Genomic DNA, 26,180 nt, shown 5'->3' on the forward strand with positions numbered 1-26,180 from the left:
TACACCCAATAAAGTTTGGACTTGTACTGGCAGAGAGCGAATGCAAATTCTTGTAGGCATACACAGACGCAACATAGCATATAGGCCTACAGACAATAACACCCACAACACTTCAACAGCATATGAAAGGAATAAAAATAAATCCGCAAATCGCGCACAATACACCAGTTAGAAAAACAAGGAGTACCAAAGCAGCGTGCAGAAACTAAACTGACTCGGAGACTGAGAAGAAACATTTACCACACGATGTGGATAGCAAACATTAAAATAAAACAGATAAGTCAAGCAAAAAATAAACACAAATATCGAAAACACAATAAACAAAGGTAAAGAAAACAAGTCGCGTAAGGCGAAAATACAATATTTAGTCAAGTAGCTGTCGAACTCACAGAATGAAAGTGAACGCAATGCCATTTTTCCCAAAGACTGTAGTGGCCTGGAACCAATTAGATGAAGAAACTGTAACCTCGGCATCGACCGAGACCTTCAAGTCGGCGCTGGCAGTAGCCAGACGACGATAAAGAACTAGCTGCGCACCCCCCACTCCGCTGCAACAATGCCAGACATCTGGATGACTTGTTCTACAAGTGCAGCGTAACAGACAGATACAGATACAGATACAGAAAACCGTATACTCGTAGCATCGTCAGTCCACCGCTCATGGCAAAGGCAGTGAAATTGACAAGAAGAGCGGGGTAGTAGTTGCGCTAAGAAGGATAGCACGCTTTTCTGTACCTCTCTTTGTTTTAACTTTCTGAGCGTGTTTTTAATCCAAACATATCATATCTATATGTTTTTGGAATCAGGAACCGACAAGGAATAAGATGAAAGTGTTTTTAAATTGATTTGGACAATTTAATTTTGATAATAATTTTTATATATTTAATTTTCAGAGCTTGTTTTTAATCTGAATATAACATATTTATATGTTTTTGGAATCAGCAAATGATGGAGAATAAGATAAACGTAAATTTGGATCGTTTTATAAATTTTTATGTTTTTTTACAATTTTCATATTTTTAATGACCAAAGTCATTAATTAAGTTTTAAGCCACCAAGCTGAAATGCAATACCGAAGTCTGGGCTTCGTCGAAGATTGCTTGACCAAAATTTCAATCAATTTGGTTGAAAAATGAGGGCGTGACAGTGCCGCCTCAACTTTCACGAAAAGCCGGATATGACGTCATCAAAGACATTTATCAAAAAAATGAAAAAAACGTTCGGGGATTTCATACCCAGGAACTCTCATGTCAAATTTCATAAAGATCGGTCCAGTAGTTTAGTCTGAATCGCTCTACACACACACACAGACACACACACACACGCACGCACATACACCACGACCCTCGTTTCGATTCCCCCTCGATGTTAAAATATTTAGTCAAAACTTGACTAAATATAACAAAAAGAGATGCTTGCCGACAGTCAGTGTGTGTGTGCGTGGTTTGTGCGTCAGCGGGGTGTGTGTGTGTGTGTGCGTGCGCGTGCATGCGTGCGTAGGCTACGTTCTTGCGTGTGTGCGTTCGAATGAGAAAGAAGAGAGAGAGAGGATTGAAGAATGAGGTCAAGCTCTCTGTCACATGAATACATATACACACACTGAAGGCTACCTCGGACACGAAGACTTGCCAACAACTGTGGTTGGACATGCTTTTGAAATGGAATATTTTTTCGACATGATTTCTGGACATACGAATCCCGCTGTGTTGCCTACTGATGTTGCGAATGATGAAGGTTTTGAGTTGACTGACCTTGAGGAGAGATTGCATCAGGCGTTTATCGTCTCAAATTATATCCTTGCTACTTTTCAGGAGTCAACTATTGCCATTCATGGTAACTTGGATAGTCAATGTTTTTATTTGTTTGATTCCCATCAAAGAAACAGAAATGGTAACCATTCTTCAAATGGTGCTGCAGTTTTGATGTCATCAAGTTAATTCCTTTGCAGAATTGATTGATTTTCTCAAAAGCCATTATCAATGTGTTTATCAATTAACACCTGTTCATTTCTGTCCAACTGCAACATGCAATTCATTAACTTTTGACCCTAACCTTTAACACTTCCCAAAATAAATCTTTGGTGGACATTGCATCGACGCTGTTCTTTTTGAATGAAAATTTTTCTTGTTACTATATTATGTGTGTGTTCTACAGCGCCCGCGCGTGGGTGTGTGTGTGTGTGTTCGTGTGGGCGCATGACTTTGGGGTTCACATGGTTTGTTTGTTTGTTTGTTTGTTTCAGACCCACACCCATATACACACATTTCACATTTAAACCATTTGTCGGCCCCCTGTCGATATTTATCGACTAAGTTCCTTTGTGTTGCATTGTTGTGCAAGATGACTGAGTGTGTGCAAGAAACCACTTTGACCATTCACCTAAAAATTACATGAAGGAACGTCTGGGAACCTGCTGATTTGAATCAGCAAATTTTCTTGTTAATCCTACTGCCCCATTTCATTCAAATACTAAATAATGCAATGTGCCTTCTTTTCACCGGATCAGTAGATTTGTTATTTCCGACTGTTCATTTTCAGGAATGGAAGCTTATTCCATTAAGTAGAATCACTAATCGTGAATATGCTATTGCGCACTGTTATGAACAAAAAAGAATGAACAAAATGAGGCACATGCGTTCCAAATAAGGACTTGAATTCAGGAAACAGATAAGACTCTAGAGATAACAATTATAATATACAGGTAGATCGTGCTTTTCATGTGCACATACAAAAAGATCAAAGGAAAGACCAGAATGATATGTGCGCATGTTTTGTGACCAGGATACATCCAGCTTTGGGATAAATGTGCCCAAACTATACTCAGACAGTGATATTTAGTCTAGTATCTTCAGTATCGTGACATGATAGACCCACATCTGTGTATCTTGTATCCGATTTTCTGAGCGACACTGGACGGTAAGTTTGACGCGTAATGATTGTCTGTTCTAGGTTTTCGTTCCGTGTGTGTTTGTGTTGTCGTCTTCAGTTATTGAGTGTCGTTATCATGGTAAGGAGAAGTGATGCGCGGAAAAAATAAGGCCTTATTTCCTTCGGCCTTATTTTCTCAGGCGTTATCAAGAATAAGGCCTTATTTTATTAAGGCCTCAACCGAAATAACGCCTTATTTCTGAATGCCTTCCTTGTTTATGACCGTTAAGATGTAAGGCCTAAGTTTCAAAATAATGCCATTTCTTTACGGCCTTATTTTTTGGATTTGAGAACCTTTGTGCCAAGGAGAGAGAGAGAGAGAGAGAGAGAGAGGGAGAGGGGGAGGGAGAATGTCAATCGCTGGTACTTATAAACAAGCCCAGACGACACATTCGTCGCAATTTACATGCAACCCTTAACGCACAATTTAATTCAACAGATAACAATGACAATGTACTCACACAAAAACACGAACAATACAAAATACGACCCATTACATAAAATTAAAATAAGACGGGTAAATGTTATTGTTCGTGTTTTAGGTGAGTACATTTTCATTCTTATCTTGTTGTTGTTCTTCTCCCCTGCAGTCGCTTGTTCCTATTTACACATTTCAATTTAAACCGTCCAGTTGAAGACTGTCTCATTTTGCCTGATCATACGGCAGAAAAATCCATTGTTCCTCATGTTTAAGGGGCACTCTCCTGTCCGCGCCATTTCAGGTCTGGACAGGCTTGACCATGGGATCAGGTCATCTCTCCACTTTGACACATACCAACAATCAACAGCATTAGTGTTCTCTATACTGAGTGGGAATTTTTGTGATGAACTCCGAAAATAACTCTCTCGGTTTTTTAAATTTTTTATTGAGGCAAACTTTCCACACTTACTTCTTAGTCCACGTGTCTTAAACATGCCACGCAGGAAAGTTCGCCCAAATTAAAGTTAGATTGTTCACTTATTCACAACCCATACAAACCCCACCGTTATTTCCGAATATCGTCAATATATAAACGGATACTCTATTTTCTTTTTATGAAATCAATTCATCAACAACTGTTCTCCCTCTCCACTGGAAGCAGCCAGATTGTTGATTCTTGGAATGTGACCAAGTGGAGGGATGGCCTTATTCCATGTACAAATCTGGCCGGAACTGAGATGATGAGCCGAACTGTTTTCTGGGGAAAGAGTGTGCCCTTAATATCCGTTTATACCGCACGGAAACCAATTATACCTTCAGGTTTAAATGTAGGCTTACTGTAATTCCATTAGAAATCAAATCGCTATTTTAGACCTGTTGGAGCCACTCGTCACCGGACTTTTAACTTTCAAAAAATAAAAAAATATTATTCCAGCTGCTAATGAACACAAGTGAAAAATTGTATGTGTGTGTGTGTGTGTGTGTGTGTGTGTGTGTGTGTGTGTGTGTCTGTGTCTGTGCGTGTGTGTGTGTGTGTGCGTGCGTGCGTGTGTGTGTGTGTGTGTGTGTGTGTGTGTGTGTGTTGAGTCATCTTATCTACGAGCACTGTACATGTACATGCGCACCTACAAACCCATGTGAACCAAATCGTGTTGCCATTACAGCTTTAAATCGACAACTAAAATTTGTGTACATGTTTTAATCGATCAGGCCAAGCGTACAAACTCAAAATAGTTTGTAAGATTTTGTGAAGCTTTTCGTTTCTCAAGGATTTGTGTGTGTGTGTGTGTGAAAGATTGAAACAAGTCACCGAATCATTCATTATCATCTCTACTCGAGCCTGGTAAGTTAGTATCGAGTGGGCAGGTGTGCTTTGGGTAAACTTCAGTAAAACAATAAACGTGTCGTAGCATATTTTCCGCGCAAGACTTCTGAAAACAACTTAACAAATCCAGAACGAATATGGTATGCAATATTCCTTAAAAAAGATTTAAAACATTCAAGGACCGATAGATAAGAACGTGAAACACACGTTAGAGCTCCGTACCTTGTAAATCTTTGGTGCTAAGGGGGGTAGAGCCTACATCGAGATAAGAAAAAGCGTGCATGCTTCCTGACAACCTTAGAATGGAGTTACATTTGTTTTGTCCTATCAATAAATTGCAGCTTTCCTATGATTTATTGTGATTGAATTTGGATTCTGTTATCAGTTGTGTAAACGTGTGGGGAAAGCATGCATGTGACCCTGAAGAGGAAGTAGTCTGATGAAGAGACCTGTATCGTTCATCGAAAGTAGTGATCGCATTCTGTCAAAGATGCACACATTTCTTGAATATTGTGAAGCACTGTGGCGTGATACCAACAACAGAAACGATCGGGACAGGACTGAACATTTAAAAAAAACACAGAACATATTAGAGGTTGCCGGAGACAGTAGCCTCTGGATATTTATTAAAGGTACAATCCTTACTATGTAAACAGTCATGTAAATTATGAAATATCTGCCCAAGCTTTTCCGTGGGGCAAGATGGCATCCCTTCTCTTGGACATACCAAAACTCTGTAGCCTGGTTGCATTCTGGGAAGAGTGGGATTGTTTGCTGAATAGACGAATTCCGGAAATAACTCTGTCACGTTTTCATGGGCAGCAAAGGGTTGTCTTTCTTTGGAAAATCGAAGGCTAACAAAATCACGTGACAAAATAGGCCAATCATTATTGGGTTGCGTGTCTTACACGTGCTCGCTGACGGGGTCGGCCCGCTATTGCGCGGGCCGCTATTGCGCGGGGCCGCTATTGCGCGAATCTTTAGGGTTAGGGTTAGGGTTAGGGTTAGGATTAGGGTTAGGGTTAGGGTTAGATTCGCGCAATAGCGGACCCGCGCAATAGCGGACCCGCGCAATAGCGGACCCGCGCAATAGCGGCCCAGCCCCCTCGCTGACAACGTGTAGAAACACGCCGCTCGCTAGTGATTGGCGCACAATGTCACGCGGGTTTGTTTGCCCTCTTTTTTCTCCCAGCAAAAGTTATTTTCGAACATCCTATTTTAGTTTGTAAATGACACCTGTATCAATCTGTGAAATGACACCTGTATCAATCTGTGAAATGACACCTGTATCAATCTGTGAAATTAATTCAGTAAAAAGTCCATACTCCGTAGAGAAAGCAGGCTCGAGATTTTTAGTATGCGTTATTACGATCAGTATAGGAAGGAAATTACACTAACAATTGAAGAAGTGTTCCACCTATCCAACACCCTTTCTGTAAGAAGTTTTGAACACTCTGTGACATAGTACATGATTCCACTAGCAACAGTAGCACACATCGTAAACACTAGAGCTCAGTTGATGTGTTTATGTCTTCAACTTTTTTTAACTTTTTTTTTAACTTTCTTTTTTAACATGTATATATGCTGTACATTACAGGACATCTAAACAAGGGGACAAAATCATAAAACAGAACACACTTGGACAATTACAACACACAAAATGGAAACAGTACACCGATTGTTGTCAGGCCCTACCCGTCAATGCTAAGTGTTAATACCATTTTCTTAAAGGCACAGTCCTCCCCATGCCAGCGATTCCACTCATCACTTTAAACCTGCCCAGGATTTTACATAGGATAAAATCATACCTCCACGTGGACACATACCATAACTCAACAACTTTTCTGTGCAGAGAGGGAATTTGGTGATGAATCAATTTCTTAACTGGCACTTTTGTGTCAATCTTCGACATTCATTCATCCAAAAAAAGACATCCAACTTTACCCAGGAATCGGAAGAGCAATTGTTTTCACAAGAAGCCTTCAAAACAACTCTTCTGGGGTTTTTTCTGTGTGTTTTAAAGAATGGAAATATCATGTTTGCTTAAAAGCGGCAAAGACCCGTTATCAACCGTGTACTCTCAACGCCCATTCGCGAATGCACTGTTCCCTTGACGTGCGTTGATCTTAAACTGGCCCATTACCTTACCTCCCCCACACCCCTACCCCCTACTCCTCTCCTTTCCTAGCCCTTTGCCACCCTCCCCCACACCCCTACCCCCCTACTCCTCTCCTTTCCTAGCCCTCTGCCACCCTCCCCCACAACACTCCATTTTCTCCCTCTCCTTCCCCTTCGAACACCACTTGCTAATTATAGATTGCAATATAAAGGAATGAATACTCTTCTTCGCCTTTAATGTTTCGAAGGACTTTCCTTGACTGGAGTGAGGTACCTTTGGGCGAACTTTCATGGTAGGTCTTATTTCTCTTTTTATTGACCCCAATGTGTGTGTGTGTGAATAGAATAGAATAGAATAGAATAGAATAATCTTTATTGCCATGAAACACACAGTTTATAAGGCACGTAATTAATTAACAAAGAAACTGTGTGTGTGTGTGTGTGTGTGTGTGTGTGTGTGTGTGTGTGTGGGTGTGTGTGTGTTTTATCCATGGTGTTTTGCAGAGATTCAAATCAAGCGGTGGTGTGTATGGTTTCTTTGCATGTTCATTTATTTTTTTAACAAAGAATCAGACTATCACGGGTTCTGTCATAATTTCAATCTTCCTAACATGTTTGCTATGCTAGTTCATTCTTGTTTTGCCAGGGCACTGACTTGAGGGGCTGAGAGTGTGTCAAACTGTAGTATACACTAATACATTATGATAAAAAAAATATAAATATATTGAACATAATTTAAAAACAAGTCGCGTGAAGCCATATTAATACATTTAATGTATCTTTCGGCCTGAAACTAAGCGATCAACACTGAAAACCCGGGATCAGTCATCGCCGACACTACATGTAGTAATTAAGGCTTTGCTAGCCGGAACTTGGAGATCGAGACAGTTCGCGCTCGTCTCCGCAAAGAATTTGAACATAGTACCTTATTAGCATTCACTGATTTTCTTTTAATTCTCAGCGCATTTTTGTAGTAAACGTGACACATCTACATATTTTTAGATTCAAGAAACAGTCAAAAATACAATCAGTCGGTCTTTGAAATGGACGGACAATCAAATGATAATAAGATAATGAACAGAAAAAGAAGTTAGCTCAGTTAACCCTTGTCTCTTTGACCTCAAGATGCATATAGCGAAAGGGAAAGACTAAAGAAATTTAGTCTTAAACATTGTTCGATGGAGAGATTTAAAGGACTACCATTTTATTTGACTAAATAAAGTATGATGACGTACGAATGCCTCACACACACACACACACACACACACACACACATACATACACACACAAACACATACATACACACACAAACACACACACAAACACACACACACACACACACACACACACACACACACACACACACAGCTTATCTGCCCCCCCTCCCCTCACCTCCCCTCACAATGTCCACCCCACTCCTTCCGTCACCATGCCCATACCGGGTATCTGAGTTGCTGATCATTGGTGGAGACAGTAATCAGCTAAACTGTTTGAGCGTGGGGCGTCACCAAGCAGCTTTCGATGAGAGACAACTCCACCGTCTCTGTTTCGATTGCAGGCCCATTGGGCGCTCCACAAAGAACGGACGAAATAGTCTACTTGTTATAGAGGTGATTTCAAACAAGCAAGGTGGTTGTATTCTATTTATTTATCTATTTATCTATTTATCTATCTATCTATCTAGCTATTTATCTAGCTATCTAGCTATTTATCTAATTATCTATCTATCTATCTATCTATTTATCTATCTATCTATCTATCTATCTAGCTATCTATCTATCTATCTATCTATCACCCATTGCACCTCGGTATAAGCAGACATAACGTATGTATGTTTTCTCGCTGAACAGTAGGGGAACGTATACTGTGTGTACTGTCAGCGTATACGGTAGTATGGTTCGAAGCGATGTCTCCGATGACTGATGAGGAGTGACAGTCAGTATAAAACTGTTATCGGAAATAGATAAATTACGGGGGGCCGGGTGGCTCAGGTGGTAGAGCACTGGACTTGTGAAAGGTCGCTGGTTCGAATCCGGGCCGGGACGGCACGGGTCAACTCTATGTGCAGACCCAGAGACGGTATTCATCTTCCACCCCATGTGAGAGAGAGAGAGAGAGAGAGAGAGAGAGAGAGAGAGAGAGAGAGAGAGAGAGAGAGAGAGAGAGAGAGAGAGAGAGAGAGAGAGAGAGAGAGAGAGAGAGAGAGAGAGAGAGAGAGAGAGAGACGTGTGATTAGGAATAGCCAGACCTCGGAAATTTAGTTACTGCGAGTTTCCGTTCTTTCCGTGTGACGTCACGTCAATCTATCTATGTAAAGAGACCGTATACGTTCAGCTGGTAGTTTCAATAAGGATTTTTCGCTGATACCACCAGAAAGTATACGCTGAACGTACAGAACGTATACTGTGAGCTGCTGTGTAGCGGGCCCAGGACTGTATGTTTTGTGCGGTCTGAGCGATAGATAGATAGAAATAGATAGATAGATATTTGAATATTTAAACAAATATATAGATAGATAGATAGATAGATAGATAGATAGATAGATAGATAGATAGATAGATAGATAGATAGATTAGCTAGGTGCGTTACATAGACATAGACATAGAAGACTTTATCATCTCAATAGAGACATGTGTTTGTGGTGTGTATATATGACGACAAACATACAACATGAAATGGAACAACATGAAACATTCAGATGAAGTAAAAGCGTTAAATATGAATAATTCCTCAAACAAAAGCAAACTCTTGACTCTTGACTCGTTGACATTTGTGAGAACACGATCAACCAATTTGTGGTGTTTCAGGAAGGAGCTGTGAGATACATGTGTTGACCAGACAACCATCATGCGGCTGGTGCTTCTTTTAACCTGCATGGGTAAATAGAAAAGATTACTTTTTGTGTGTGTGTGTGGGGGGGGGGGGGGGTGTGATACCAGGTTCACAGGATTTTATTTAATATTCAAATACGAGCGAACTGTCTGTGGTCATGACAGTTATTGAAAGTGAAGCAACTCGATTTTAAGACTATGTGCTGTCGTTGATTCCGGAACAATCCTGTTGCTTACGCGTGTCAAGAGCATATTCTGAACGCCCTTTAAAAGCATCTCAATTAAGAGAAGGAGCTACCATAAAATACGCAGTTTTTCTCTTTAAGTTAAGTGACCACAACATTCATGAAACAGAACTGTTTGTGTTAAAATTTGGTGTGCATTTGCTTCAATGTATGTTGAATGATCGTGTATGATCCCAAAGCAATTTGCTTTCAGATTGACTTTAGTAAAAGCTATTGAATGAAAAATAAGCAAAGCATTGAATCCAAACAAGTTAGTTCACGGATGACAAGACAATTTCAAACCTATTCATCAGAATGATTTGAACTTTTGCAGAAGAAAAACGATGTATTTTAAGGTAGCTCCTATCCCTCTTTAGCTGCAAAAGTGTGTACCCTCGTTTATCCTACATACGTGAGAGAGACACCCGTGAGATAATAACCGTTCAATTGACACGTGTGTATATCATGTAAATGAGGTCATGTCAAGCAAGTCTGGCAGGGATCTGCTTTTCCACGGCTTATGATGCCAAAGTCACCGAGACAAACGTCATTATTGAAACAAAAATTGCGCTCGCTAATTATCCTCGATGAATCTTTAGAACTAACACGTCACGCCACACTTTCAGAGTGACATTTCTTTGCTTTGACGTAATAGATTGCACGAGGCTTTAGAAGAGATCGAGGTTCTAAAACAAGCGTCTTCAATTTAGCTGCCTCGAATGCAGGACATTTTCAGTAAAATACACGTAAGTACAGTATGTAGGATAAACAGAATACTACATGGCTTGCTGTTCCGTACCAGATTTACACTCGTTGCTTTTTCAAATAGTGAACAGCTCGCTTTCGCTCGCAGTTCAATATTTAAATCTGGTACGACACAGCAAGCCATGTAGTATTCTCTATCTGTCTCTTGCACCTTTGACGTAACTGTAATAAGTGCCATCGCAGAACGAGACCATCCGTCTAAACGAGTAAAACAAACAAAAGCAGTCCAACATATTGTAAAACTCAAGTGTGATTTTGCCGTTGTACTGCCACAGTCCGCTCGGCACCATATTTCATTATTAATCTCTGTTACAGCGTTATCAACACCTTCTCACCAAACATCACTACCATCTGTGCCTACCATGACAGGAACTACAGCAACAACCACTGGTACTGTACTTACAACGACAGGAACAACAGCAACAACCACAGGTGATGTGCCTACCACGACAGGAACTACTGCACCAACCACCGGTTCTGTGCCTACAGCGACAGGAACTATTGCTACAACAACTGGTACTGTGCCTACCACAACAGAAACTACAGCAACAACCACTGGTACTGAGCCTACCACGACGGGAACTAGTACAACAACCATTGGTATTTTACCAACGCCTGGAACTACAGCAAAAACCACTGATACTGTGCCCAAAACGACAGAAACCACAGCAACAACCATTGACAGTGTGCCTACAACGACAGGAACTACTGCACCAACCACCGGGTCTGTGCCTACAACGACAGGAACTCTAGCTACAACCATTGGCACTGTGCCTTCCACGACAGGAACTACAGCAACGACCACTGGTAGGCCTACTGCGCTTACCACGGCAGGAACTACAGCAACCACACCACTCTCCACATCTACCAAACCACTTTCCACAACCAACACACCACTGTCAACAACTACCACACCACTGTCCACGACTACCACACCACAGTCCACAACTACCACACCACTGTCCACAACTACCACACCACTGTCCACATCTACCACACCACTGTCCACAACTACCACACCATTGTCTACATCTACCACACCACTCTCCACAACTACCACACCACAGTCCACATCTACCACACCATTGTCCACAACTACCACACCACTGTCCACAACTACCACACCACTCTCCACAACTACCACACCACTCTCCACAACTACCACACCACTGTCAACAACTACCACACCACTCTCCACAACTACCACACCACAGTCCACAACTACCACACCCCTCTCCACAACTACCACACCACTGTCAACAACTACCACACCACAGTCCACAACTACCCCACTACTGTCAACAACTACCACACCCCTCTCCACAACTACCACACCACAGTCCACAACAACCACACCACTGTCCACATCTACTACAGCACTGTCCACAACTACCACACCACAGTCCACAACTACCTCACCACTCTCCACAACTACCACACCGCTGTCAACAACTACCACACCACTCTCCACAGCAACCACACCACAGTCCACAACTACCACACCACTGTCCTCAACTACCACACCATTGTCCACAACTACCACACCACTGTCCACAACTACCACACCACTCTCAACAACTACCACACCACAGTCCACAACTACCTCACTACTGTCAACAACTACCACACCCCTCTCCACAACTGCAAAACCACAGTCCACAACTACCACACCATTGTCCACATCTACTACACCACTGTCCATAACTACCACACCGCTGTCAACAACTACCACACCACTCTCCACATCTACCACACCACTCTTCACAACTACCACACCACTCTCCACAACTACCACACCACTGTCCACAACTACCACACCACTCTCCACAACTACCACACCACAGTCCACAACTACCACACCACTGTCAACAACTACCACACCACTGTCCACAACTACCACACCACAGTCCACAACTACCACACCACAGTCCACATCTTCCACACCACTGTCCACAACTAGCACACCACAGTCCACATCTACCACACCACTGTCCACAACTAGCACACCACAGTCCACATCTACCACACCACTGTCCACAACTAGCACACCACTCTCCACAACTACCACACCACTCTCCACAACTACCACACCACTCTCCACAACTACCACACCCCAGTCCACAACTACCTCACTACTGTCAACAACTACCACACCCCTCTCCACAACTGCAAAACCACAGTCCACAACTACCACACCATTGTCCACATCTACTACACCACTGTCCATAACTACCACACCGCTGTCAACAACTACCACACCACTCTCCACATCTACCACACCACTCTTCACAACTACCACACCACTGTCCACAACTACCACACCACTGTCCACAACTACCACACCACAGTCCACAACTACCACACCACAGTCCACAACTACCACACCACTGTCCACATCTACCGCACCACTCTCCACAACTACCTCACCACAGTCCACATCTACCACACCACTGTCCACAACTAGCACACCACAGTCCACATCTACCACACCACTGTCCACAACTAGCACACCACAGTCCACATCTACCACACCACTGTCCACAACTAGCACACCACTCTCCACAACTACCACACCACTCTCCACAACTACCACACCACTCTCCACAACTACCACACCCCAGTCCACAATTACCTCACTACTGTCAACAACTACCACACCCCTCTCCACAACTGCAAAACCACAGTCCACAACTACCACACCACTGTCCACATCTACTACACCACTGTCCACAACTACCACACCGCTGTCAACAACTACCACACCACTCTCCACATCTACCACACCACTCTTCACAACTACCACACCACTCTCCACAACTACCACACCACTGTCCACAACTACCACACCACAGTCCACAACTACCACACCACAGTCCACAACTACCACACCACTGTCAACAACTACCACACCACTGTCCACATCTACCACACCACTGTCCACAACTACAACACCACAGTCCACATCTACCACACCACTGTCCACAACTACCACACCACAGTCCAAATCTACCACACCACAGTCCACAACTACAACACCACAGTCCACATCTACCACACCACTGTCCACAACTACCACACCACTCTCCACAACTACCACACCACTCTCCACAACTACCACACCACTCTCCACAACTACCACACCCCAGTCCACAACTACCACATCACTCTCCACAACTACCACACCACTCTCCACAACTACCACACCACTCTCCACAACTACCCCACCACTCTCCACAACTACCACACCACTCTCCACAACTACCACACCACTGTCCACAACTACCACACCACTCTCCACAACTACCACACCACTCTCCACAACTACCACACCACTGTCCACATCTACCACACCACTCTCCACATCTACCACACCACTCTTCACAACTACCACACCACTGTCCTCAACTACCACACCAGTCTCCAGAACTACCACACCAGTCTCCACATCTATCACTCCACTCTCCACAACTACTGCACCACTCTCCACAACTACCACACCGCTCTCCACAACTACCACACCACTCTCAACAACTACCACACCACTGTCCACAACTACCACACCCATCTCCACAACTACCACACCACAGTCCACAACAACCACACCACTGTCCACATCTACTACACCACTGTCCACAACTACCACACCACAGTCCACAACTACCACACCACTCTCCACAACTACCACACCGCTGTCAACAACTACCAAACCACTCTCCACAGCAACCACACCACAGTCCACAACTACCACACCACTGTCCTCAACTACCACACCATTGACCACAACTACCACACCACTGTCCACAACTACCACACCACTCTCCACAACTACCACACCACAGTCCACAACTACCTCACTACATGTCAACAACTACCACACCCCTCTCCACAACTGCCACACCACAGTCCACAACTACCACACCACTGTCCACATCTACTACACCACTGTCCACAACTACCACACCACTGTCCACTAACTACCACACCGCTGTCAACAACTACCACACCACTCTCCACAACTACCACACCACTGTCCACAACTACCACACCACAGTCCACAACTACCACACCACTCTCCACAACTTCCACACCACTCTCCACAACTACCACACCACTCTCCACAACTACCACACCACTGTCCACATCTACCACACCACTGTCCACATCTACCACACCACTCTTCACAACTACCACACCACTCTCCAAAACTACCACACCAGTCTCCACAACTACCACACCACTGTCCACATCTACCACACCACAGTCCATAACTACCGCACCACTCTCCACAACTACCACACAACTCTCCACAACTACCTCACCACTCTCCACAACTACCACACCACTCTCCACAACTACCACACCACTGTCCACAGCCACCACACCACTGTCAACAACTACCACACCACTCTCCACAACTACCACACCACTGTCCACAACTACCACACCACTCTCCACAACTACCACAATACAGTCCACAACTACCACATCACTGTCCACATCTACCGCACCACTGTCCACAACTACCACACCACAGTCCACAACTACCACACCACTCTCCACAACTACCACACCACTGTCAACAACTACCACACCACTGTCCACATCTACCGCACCACTGTCCACAACTACCACACCACAGTCCACATCTACCACACAACTGTCCACAACTACCACACCACAGTCCACATCTACCACACCACTGTCCACCACTAGCACACCACTCTCCACAACTACCACACCACTCTCCACAACTACCACATCACTCTCCACAACTACCACACCACTCTCCACAACTACCACACCACTGTCCACAACTACCACAACACTGTTCACAACTACCACACCACAGTCCACAACTACCACACCACTCTCCACAACTTCCACACCACTCTCTACAACTACCACACCATTGTCCACAACTACCGCACCACTGTCCACATCTACCACACCACTGTCCATATCTACCACACCACTCTCCACAACTACCGCACCACTCTCCACAACTACCACACCACTCTCCACAACTACCACACCACTCTCCACAACTACCACACCTCTGTCCACAGCTACCACACCACTGTCAACAACTACCACACCACTCTCCACAACTACCACACCACTGTCCACAAATACCACACCACTGTCCACAACTACCACACCACTCTCCACAACTACCACACCACAGTCCACAACTACCACACCACTGTCCACATCTACCGCACCACTGTCCACAACTACCACACCACAGTCTACAACTACCACACCACTCTCCACAACTACCACACCACTGTCAACAACTACCACACCACTGTCCACATCTACCACACCACTCTCCACAACTACCACACCACAGTCCACATCTACCACACCTCTGTCCACAACTACCACACCACAGTCCACAACTACCTCACTACTGTCAACAACTACCACACCCCTCTCCACAACTACCACACCACAGTCCACAACTACCACACCACTGTCCACAACTACCACACCACTGTCCACAACTACAACACAACAGACCACAACTACCACACCACTCTCCACAACTACCACACCGCTGTCAACAACTACCACACCACAGTCCAGAACTACCACACCACTGTCCACAACTACCACACCACTGTCCACAACTACCAAACCACAGTCCACATCTACCACACCACTCTCCACATCTACCACACCACTCTTCACAACTACCACACCACTCTCCACAACTACCACACCAGTCTCCAGAACTACCACACCAGTCTCCACATCTATCACTCCACTCTCCACAACTACTGCACCACTCTCCACAACTACCACACCGCTCTCCACAACTACCACACCACTCTCAACAACTACCACACCACTGTCCACAACTACCACACCCATCTCCACAACTACCACACCACAGTCCACAACAACCACACCATTGTCCACATCTACTACACCACTGTCCACAACTACCACACCACAGTCCACAACTACCACACCACTCTCCACAACTACCACACCGCTGTCAACAACTACCAAACCACTCTCCACAGCAACCACACCACAGTCCACAACTACCACACCACTGTCCTCAACTACCACACCATTGACCACAACTACCACACCACTGTCCACAACTACCACACCACTCTCCACAACTACCACACCACAGTCCACAACTACCTCACTACAGTCAACAACTACCACACCCCTCTCCACAACTGCCACACCACAGTCCACAACTACCACACCACTGTCCACATCTACTACACAACTGTCCACAACTACCACACCACTGTCCACTACTACCACACCGCTGTCAACAACTACCACACCACTCTCCACAACTACCACACCACAGTCCACAACTACCACACCACAGTCCACAACTACCACACCATTGTCCACAACTACCACACCACTGTCCACAACTAGCACACCACTCTCCACAACTACCACACCACTGTCCACGACTACCACACCACTGTCCACAACTACCACACCACTGTCAACTACTACCACACCACTGTCCACAACTACCACACCACAGTCCACAACTACCACACCACTCTCCACAACTACCACACCACTCTCCACAACTACCACACCACTGTCAACAACTACCACACCACTGTCCACATCTACCACACCACAGTCCACAACTACCTCACTACTGTCAACAACTACCACATCACTCTCCACAACTACCACACCACTCTCCACAACTACCACACCACTCTCCACAACTACCACACCACTCTCCACAACTACCACACCACTCTCCACAACTACCACACCACTGTCCACATCTACCGCACCACTGCCAACAACTACCACACCACAGTCCACAACTACCACACCACTCTCCACAACTACCACACCAGTCTCCACAACTACCACACCAGTCTCCAAATCTACCACTCCACTCTCCACAACTACTGCACCACTCTCCACAACTACCACACCACTGTCCACATCTACCACACCACTGTCCACAACTACAACACCACTGTCCCCATCCATCACACCACTCTTCACAACTACCGCACCACTCTCCACAACTACCACACCAGTCTCCACAACTACCACACCAGTCTCCACATCTACCACTCCACTCTCCACAACTACTGCACCACTCTCCACAACTACCACACCGCTGTCAACAACTACCACACCACTCTCCACAACTACTTCACTACTGTCAACCACTACCACACCCCTCTCCACAACTACCACACCACAGTCCACAACAACCACACCACTGTCCACATCTACTACACCACTGTCCACAACTACCACACCACTCTCCACAACTACCACACCACTCTCCACAACTACCACACCGCTGTCAACAACTACCACACCACTCTCCACAGAATCCACACCACAGTCCACAACTACCACACCACTGTCCTCAACTACCACACCATTGTCCACAACTACCACACCACTGTCCACAACTACCACACCACTCTCCACAACTACCACACCACAGTCCACAACTACCTCACTACTGTCAACAACTACCACACCCCTCTCCACAACTGCAAAACCACAGTCCACAACTACCACACCACTGTCCACATCTACTACACCACTGTCCATAACTACCACACCACAGTCCACAACTACCACACCGCTGTCAACAACTACCACACCACTCTCCACAACTACCACACCACAGTCCACAAATACCACACCACAGTCCACATCTACCACACCACTCTCCACAGCTTCCACACCACTCTCCACAACTACCACACCACTCTCCACAGCTACCACACCACTGTCCACATCTACCACACCACTGTCCACATCTACAACACCACTCTTCACAACTACCGCACCACTCTCCACAACTACCACACCACTCTCAACAACTACCACACCACTGTCCACATCTACCACACCACAGTCCACAACTACCGCACCACTCTCCACAACTACCACATCACTCTCCACAACTACCACACCACTCTCCACAACTACCACACCACTGTCAACAACTACCACACCACTGTCCACATCTACCACACCACAGTCCACAACTACCTCACTACTGTCAACCACTACCACACCCCTCTCCACAACTACCACACCACAGTCCACAACAACCACACCACTGTCCACATCTACTACACCACTGTCCACAACTACCACACCACAGTCAACAACTACCACACCACTCTCCACAACTACCACACCACTCTCCACAACTACCACACCACTCTCCACAACTACCACACCACTGTCCACAGCCACCACACCTCTGTCAACAACTACCACACCACAGTCCACAACTACCTCACTACTGTCAACAACTACCACACCCCTCTCCACAACTACCACACCACAGTCCACAACAACCACACCACTGTCCACATCTACTACACCACTGTCCACAACTACCACACCACAGTCCACAACTACCACACCACTCTCCACAACTACCACACCGCTGTCAACAACTACCACACCACTCTCCACAGCAACCACACCACAGTCCACAGCTACCACACCACTGTCCTCAACTACCACACCATTGTCCACAACTACCACACCACTGTCCACAACTACCACACCACTCTCCACAACTACCACACCACAGTCCACAACTACCTCACTACTGTCAACAACTACCACACCCCTCTCCACAACTGCAAAACCACAGTCCACAACTACCACACCACAGTCCACATCTACCACACCACTGTCCACAACTAGCACACCACAGTCCACAACTACCACACCGCTGTCAACAACTACCACACCACTCTCCACAACTACCACACCACAGTCCACAACTACCACACCACAGTCCACATCTACCACACCACTCTCCACAGCTTCCACACCACTCTCCACAACTACCACACCACTCTCCACAACTACCACACCACTGTCCACATCTACCACACCACTGTCCACATCTACCACACCACAGTCCACAACTACCGCACCACTCTCCACAACTACCACACCATTCTCCACAACTACCACACCACTCTCCACAACTACCACACCACTCTCCACAACTACCACACCACTGTCCACAGCCACCACACCACTGTCAACAACTACCACACCACTGTTCACAACTACCACACCACTGTCCACAACTACCACACCACTCTCTACAACTACAACACCACAGTCCACAACTACCACACCACTGTCCACATCTACCGCACCACTGTCCACAACTACCACACCACAGTCCACAACTACCACACCACTCTCCACAACAACCACACCACTGTCAACAACTACCACACCACTGTCCACATCTACCACATCACTCTCCACAACTACCACACCACAGTCCACATCTACCACACCGCTGTCCACAACTAGCACACCACAGTCCACATCTACCACACCACTGTCCACAACTAGCACACCACTCTCCACAACTACCACACCACTCTCCACAACTACCACATCACTCTCCACAACTACCACACCACTCTCCACAACTACCACACCACTGTCCACAACTACCACACCACTGTTCACAACTACCACACCACAGTCCACAACTACCACACCACTCTCCACAACTACCACACCACTCTCCACAACTACCACACCACTCTCCACAACTACCACATCACTGTCCACATCTACCACACCACTGTCCATATCTACCACACCACTCTCCACAACTACCGCACCACTCTCCACAACTACCACACCACTCTCCACAACTACCACACCACTCTCCACAACTACCACACCAGTGTCCACAACTACCACACCACTGTCAACAACTACCACACCACTCTCCACAACTATCGCACCACTCTCCACAACTACCACACCTCTGTCCACAGCTACCACACCACTGTCCACAACTACCACACCACTCTCCACAACTACCACACCCCAGTCCACAACTACCACACCACTGTCCACATCTACCGCACCACTGTCCACAACTATCACACCACAGTCCACAACTACCACACCAATCTCCACAACTACCACACCACTGTCAACAACTACCACACCACTGTCCACATCTACCACACCACTTTCCACAACTACCACACCACAGTCCACATCTACCACACCACTGTCCACAACTACCACACCACAGTCCACAACTACCTCACTACTGTCAACAACTACCACACCCCTTCCCACAACTACCACACCACAGTCCACAACTACCACACCACTGTCCACATCTACTACACCACTGTCCACAACTACCACACCACAATCCACAACTACCACACCACTCTCCACAACTACCACACCGCTGTCAACAACTACCACACCACTCTCCACAACTACCACACCACAGCCCACACCTACCACACCACTGTCCTCAACTACCACATCACTGTCCACAACTACCACACCACTGTCCACAACTACCACACCACTATCCACGACTACCACACCACTGTCCACAACTACCACACCACTGTCAACAACTACCACACCACTGTCCACAACTACCACACCACTGTCCACAACTAGCACACCACTCTCCACAACTACCACACCACTCTCCACAACTACCACACCACTGTCCACATCCACCACACCACTCTTCACAACTACCACACCACTCTCCACAACTACCACACCAGTCTCCACAACTACCACACCAGTCTCCACATCTACCACTCCACTCTCCACAACTACTGCACCACTCTCCACAACTACCACACCACTCTCCACAACTACCACACCACTCTCCACAACTACCTCACTACTGTCAACCACTACCAAACCCCTCTCCACAACTACCACACCACAGTCCACAACAACCACACCACTGTCCACATCTACTACACCACTGTCCACAACTACCACACCACAGTCCACAACTACCACACCACTCTCCACAACTACCACACCACTCTCCACAACTACCACACCACTCTCCACAGAATCCACACCACAGTCCACAGCTACCACACCACTGTCCTCAACTACCACACCATTGTCCACAACTACCACACCACTGTCCACAACTACCACACCACTCTCCACAACTACCACACCACAGTCCACAACTACCTCACTACTGTCAACAACTACCACACCCCTCTCCACAACTGCCACACCACAGTCCACAACTACCACACCACTGTCCACATCTACTACACCACTGTCCACAACTACCACACCACTCTCCACAACTACCACACCGCTGTCAACAACTACCACACCACTCTCCACAACTACCACATCACAGTCCACAAATACCACACCACAGTCCACATCTACCACACCACTCTCCACAACTACCACACCACTCTCCACAACTACCACACCACTCTCCACAACTACCACACCACTGTCCACATCTACCACACCACTGTCCACATCTACCACACCACTCTCCACAACTACCGCACCACTCTCCACAACTACCACACCACTCTCCACAACTACCACACCACTCTCCACAACTACCACACCAGTGTCCACAACTACCACACCACTGTCAACAACTACCACACCACTCTCCACAACTACCACACCACTGTCCACAACTACCACACCACTATCCACGACTAGCACACCACTGTCCACAACTACCACACCACTCTCCACAACTACCACACCCCAGTCCACAACTACCACACCACTGTCCACATCTACCGCACCACTGTCCACAACTATCACACCACAGTCCACAACTACCACACCAATCTCCACAACTACCACACCACTGTCAACAACTACCACACCACTGTCCACATCTACCACACCACTTTCCACAACTACCACAACACAGTCCACATCTACCACACCTCTGTCCACAACTACCACACCACAGTCCACAACTACCTCACTACTGTCAACAACTAGCACACCCCTTCCCACAACTACCACACCACAGTCCACAACTACCACACCACTGTCCACATCTACTACACCACTGTCCACAACTACCACACCACAATCCACAACTACCACACCACTCTCCACAACTACCACACCGCTGTCAACAACTACCACACCACTCTCCACAACTACCACACCACAGCCCACACCTACCACACCACTGTCCTCAACTACCACATCACTGTCCACAACTACCACACCACTGTCCACAACTACCACACCACTATCCACGACTACCACACCACTGTCCACAACTACCACACCACTGTCAACAACTACCACACCACTGTCCACAACTACCACACCACAGTCCACAACTACCACACCACTCTCCACAACTTCCACACCACTCTCCACAACTACCACACCACTGTCCACATCCACCACACCACTCTTCACAACTACCACACCACTCTCCACAACTACCACACCAGTCTCCACAACTACCACACCAGTCTCCACATCTACCACTCCACTCTCCACAACTACTGCACCACTCTCCACAACTACCACACCACTCTCCACAACTACCACACCACTCTCCACAACTACCTCACTACTGTCAACCACTACCACACCCCTCTCCACAACTACCACACCACAGTCCACAACAACCACACCACTGTCCACATCTACTACACCACTGTCCACAACTACCACACCACAGTCCACAACTACCACACCACTCTCCACAAGTACCACACCGCTGTCAACAACTACCACACCACTCTCCACAGAATCCACACCACAGTCCACAACTACCACACCACTGTCCTCAACTCCCACACCATTGTCCACAACTACCACACCACTGTCCACAACTAGCACACCACAGTCCACAACTACCACACCACAGTCCACAACTACCTCACTACTGTCAACAACTACCACACCCCTCTCCACAACTGCCACACCACAGTCCACAACTACCACACCACTGTCCACATCTACTACACCACTGTCCACAACTACCACACCACTGTCCACAACTACCACACCGCTGTCAACAACTACCACACCACTCTCCACAACTACCACATCACAGTCCACAAATACCACACCACAGTCCACATCTACCACACCACTCTCCACAGCTTCCACACCACTCTCCACAACTACCACACCACTCTCCACAGCTACCACACCACTGTCCACATCTACCACACCACTGTCCACATCTATCACACCACTCTTCACAACTACCACACCACTCTCCACAACTACCACACCAGTCTCCACAACTACCACACCACTGTCCACATCTACCACACCACAGTCCACAACTACCGCACCACTCTCCACAACTACCACACCAGTCTCCACATCTACCACTCCACTCTCCACAACTACCACACCACTCTCCACAACTACCACACCACAGTCCACAACTACCTCACTACTGTCAACCACTACCACACCCCTCTCCACAACTACCACACCACAGTCCACAACAACCACACCACTGTCCACATCTACTACACCACTGTCCACAACTACCACACCACTTTCCACAACTTCCACACCAGTCTCCACAACTACCACACCACTCTCCACAACTACCACACCACTCTCCACAACTACCACACCACTGTCCACAGCCACCACACCTCTGTCAACAACTACCACACCACTGTCCACAACTACCACACCACAGTCCACAACTACCTCACTACTGTCAACAACTACCACACCCCTCTCCACAACTACCACACCACAGTCCACAACAACCACACCACTGTCCACATCTACCACTCCACTCTCCACAACTACCACACCACAGTCCACAACTACCACACCACTCTCCACAACTACCACACCGCTGTCAACAACTACCACACCACTCTCCACAGCAACCACACCACAGTCCACAGCTACCACACCACTGTCCTCAACTACCACACCATTGTCCACAACTACCACACCACTGTCCACAACTACCACACCACTGTCCACAACTACCACACCACAGTCCACAACTACCTCACTACTGTCAACAACTACCACACCCCTCTCCACAACTGCCACACCACAGTCCACAACTACCACACCACTGTCCACATCTACTACACCACTGTCCACAACTACCACACCACTGTCCACAACTACCACACCGCTGTCAACAACTACCACACCACTCTCCACAACTACCACACCACAGTCCACAACTACCACACCACAGTCCACATCTACCACACCACTCTCCACAGCTTCCACACCACTCTCCACAACTACCACACCACTCTCCACAACTACCACACCCCTGTCCACATCTACCACACCACTGTCCACATCTACCACACCACTCTTCACAACTACCATACCACTCTCCACAACTACCACACCAGTCTCCACAACTACCACACCACTGTCTACATCTACCACACCACAGTCCACAACTACCGCACCACTCTCCACAACTACCACACCATTCTCCACAACTACCACACCACTCTCCACAACTACCACACCACTCTCCACAACTACCACACCACTGTCCACAGCCACCACACCACTGTCAACAACTACCACACCACTCTCCACAACTACCACACCACTGCCCACAACTACCACACCACTGTCCACAACTACCACACCACAGTCCACAACTACCACACCACTGTCCACATCTACCGCACCACTGTCCACAACTACCACACCACAGTCCACAACTACCACACCACTCTCCACAACTACCACACCACAGTCCACAACTACCACACCACAGTCCACATCTACCACACCACTGTCCACAATTACCACACCACAGTCCACATCTACCACACCACTCTCCACAACTACCACACCACAGTCCACATCTTCCACACCACTGTCCACAACTAGCACACCACTCTCCACAAATACCACACCACTCTCCACAACTAGCACATCACTCTCCACAACTACCACACCCCTCTCCACAACTACCACACCACTGTCAACAACTACCACACCACTGTTCACAACTACCACACCACAGTCCACAACTACCACACCACTCTCCACAACTACCACACCACTCTCCACAACTACCACACCACTCTCCACAACTACCACACCACTGTCCACATCTACCACACCACTGTCCACATCTACCACACCACTCTCCACAACTACCACACCACTGTCAACAACTACCACACCACTCTCCACAACTACCAAACCACTGTCCACAACTACCACACCACTGTCCACAACTACCACACAACTGTCCACAACTACCACACCAATCTCCACAACTACCACACCACAGTCCACATCTACCACACCACTGTCCACATCTACCGCACCACTGTCCACAACTATCACACCACAGTCCACAACTACCACACCAATCTCCACAACTACCACACCACTGTCAACAACTACCACACCACTGTCCACATCTACCACACCACTTTCCACAACTACCACACCACAGTCCACATCTACCACACCACTGTCCACAACTACCACACCACAGTCCACAACTACCTCACTACTGTCAACAACTGCCACACCCCTTTCCACAACTACCACACCACAGTCCACAACTACCACACCACTGTCCACATCTACTACACCACTGTCCACAACTACCACACCACAGTCCACAACTACCACACCACTCTCCACGACTACCACACCACTGTCGACAACTACCACACCACTGTCCACAACTAGCACACCACAGCCCACAACTACCACACCACTGTCCTCAACTACCACATCACTGTCCACAGCTA

At 46.9% G+C, this 26,180-nt stretch overlaps 4 protein-coding genes across 4 annotated transcripts; 2 read left to right on the plus strand and 2 right to left on the minus strand.

Annotated features, from left to right (window-relative positions):
• Positions 1–10,973: 10,973 nt before the first annotated feature.
• On the plus strand, positions 10,974–17,866 carry LOC138954823 (mucin-2-like; the record flags this gene model as incomplete). The annotated part of the gene is made up of 7 exons (XM_070326590.1): positions 10,974–11,719; positions 11,989–12,328; positions 12,519–13,283; positions 13,464–13,672; positions 14,029–14,471; positions 14,829–16,813; positions 17,246–17,866. Coding segments are annotated over exons 1-7 (5,109 nt in total), but the record flags the coding sequence as incomplete, so codon positions are not given.
• Positions 17,865–20,232, minus strand: LOC138954834 (tRNA nuclease CdiA-2-like). Its single transcript, XM_070326600.1, has 3 exons — positions 20,139–20,232; positions 17,913–20,066; positions 17,865–17,872 (listed from the first exon to the last, which is right to left on the minus strand). The coding sequence occupies exons 1-3, from the start codon at positions 20,230–20,232 to the stop codon at positions 17,865–17,867; spliced, it is 2,256 nt and encodes a 751-aa protein (XP_070182701.1).
• Positions 20,233–20,440: 208 nt separating this feature from the next.
• LOC138954842 (uncharacterized) lies at positions 20,441–21,118 on the plus strand (the record flags this gene model as incomplete). Its single annotated transcript, XM_070326608.1, has 1 exon — positions 20,441–21,118. A coding segment is annotated over one exon (678 nt), but the record flags the coding sequence as incomplete, so codon positions are not given.
• On the minus strand, positions 21,117–26,165 carry LOC138954849 (tRNA nuclease CdiA-2-like). The gene is made up of 6 exons (XM_070326615.1): positions 26,161–26,165; positions 25,641–26,104; positions 25,200–25,421; positions 22,050–25,169; positions 21,168–21,914; positions 21,117–21,127 (listed from the first exon to the last, which is right to left on the minus strand). Exons 1-6 carry the CDS (start codon positions 26,163–26,165, stop codon positions 21,117–21,119), a joined length of 4,569 nt encoding a protein of 1,522 aa, XP_070182716.1.
• Between the last annotated feature and the right edge of the window lie 15 nt (positions 26,166–26,180).

This window comes from Littorina saxatilis, linkage group LG2, assembly GCF_037325665.1.
Source record: "Littorina saxatilis isolate snail1 linkage group LG2, US_GU_Lsax_2.0, whole genome shotgun sequence".
Lineage (NCBI taxonomy): Eukaryota > Metazoa > Mollusca > Gastropoda > Littorinimorpha > Littorinidae > Littorina > Littorina saxatilis.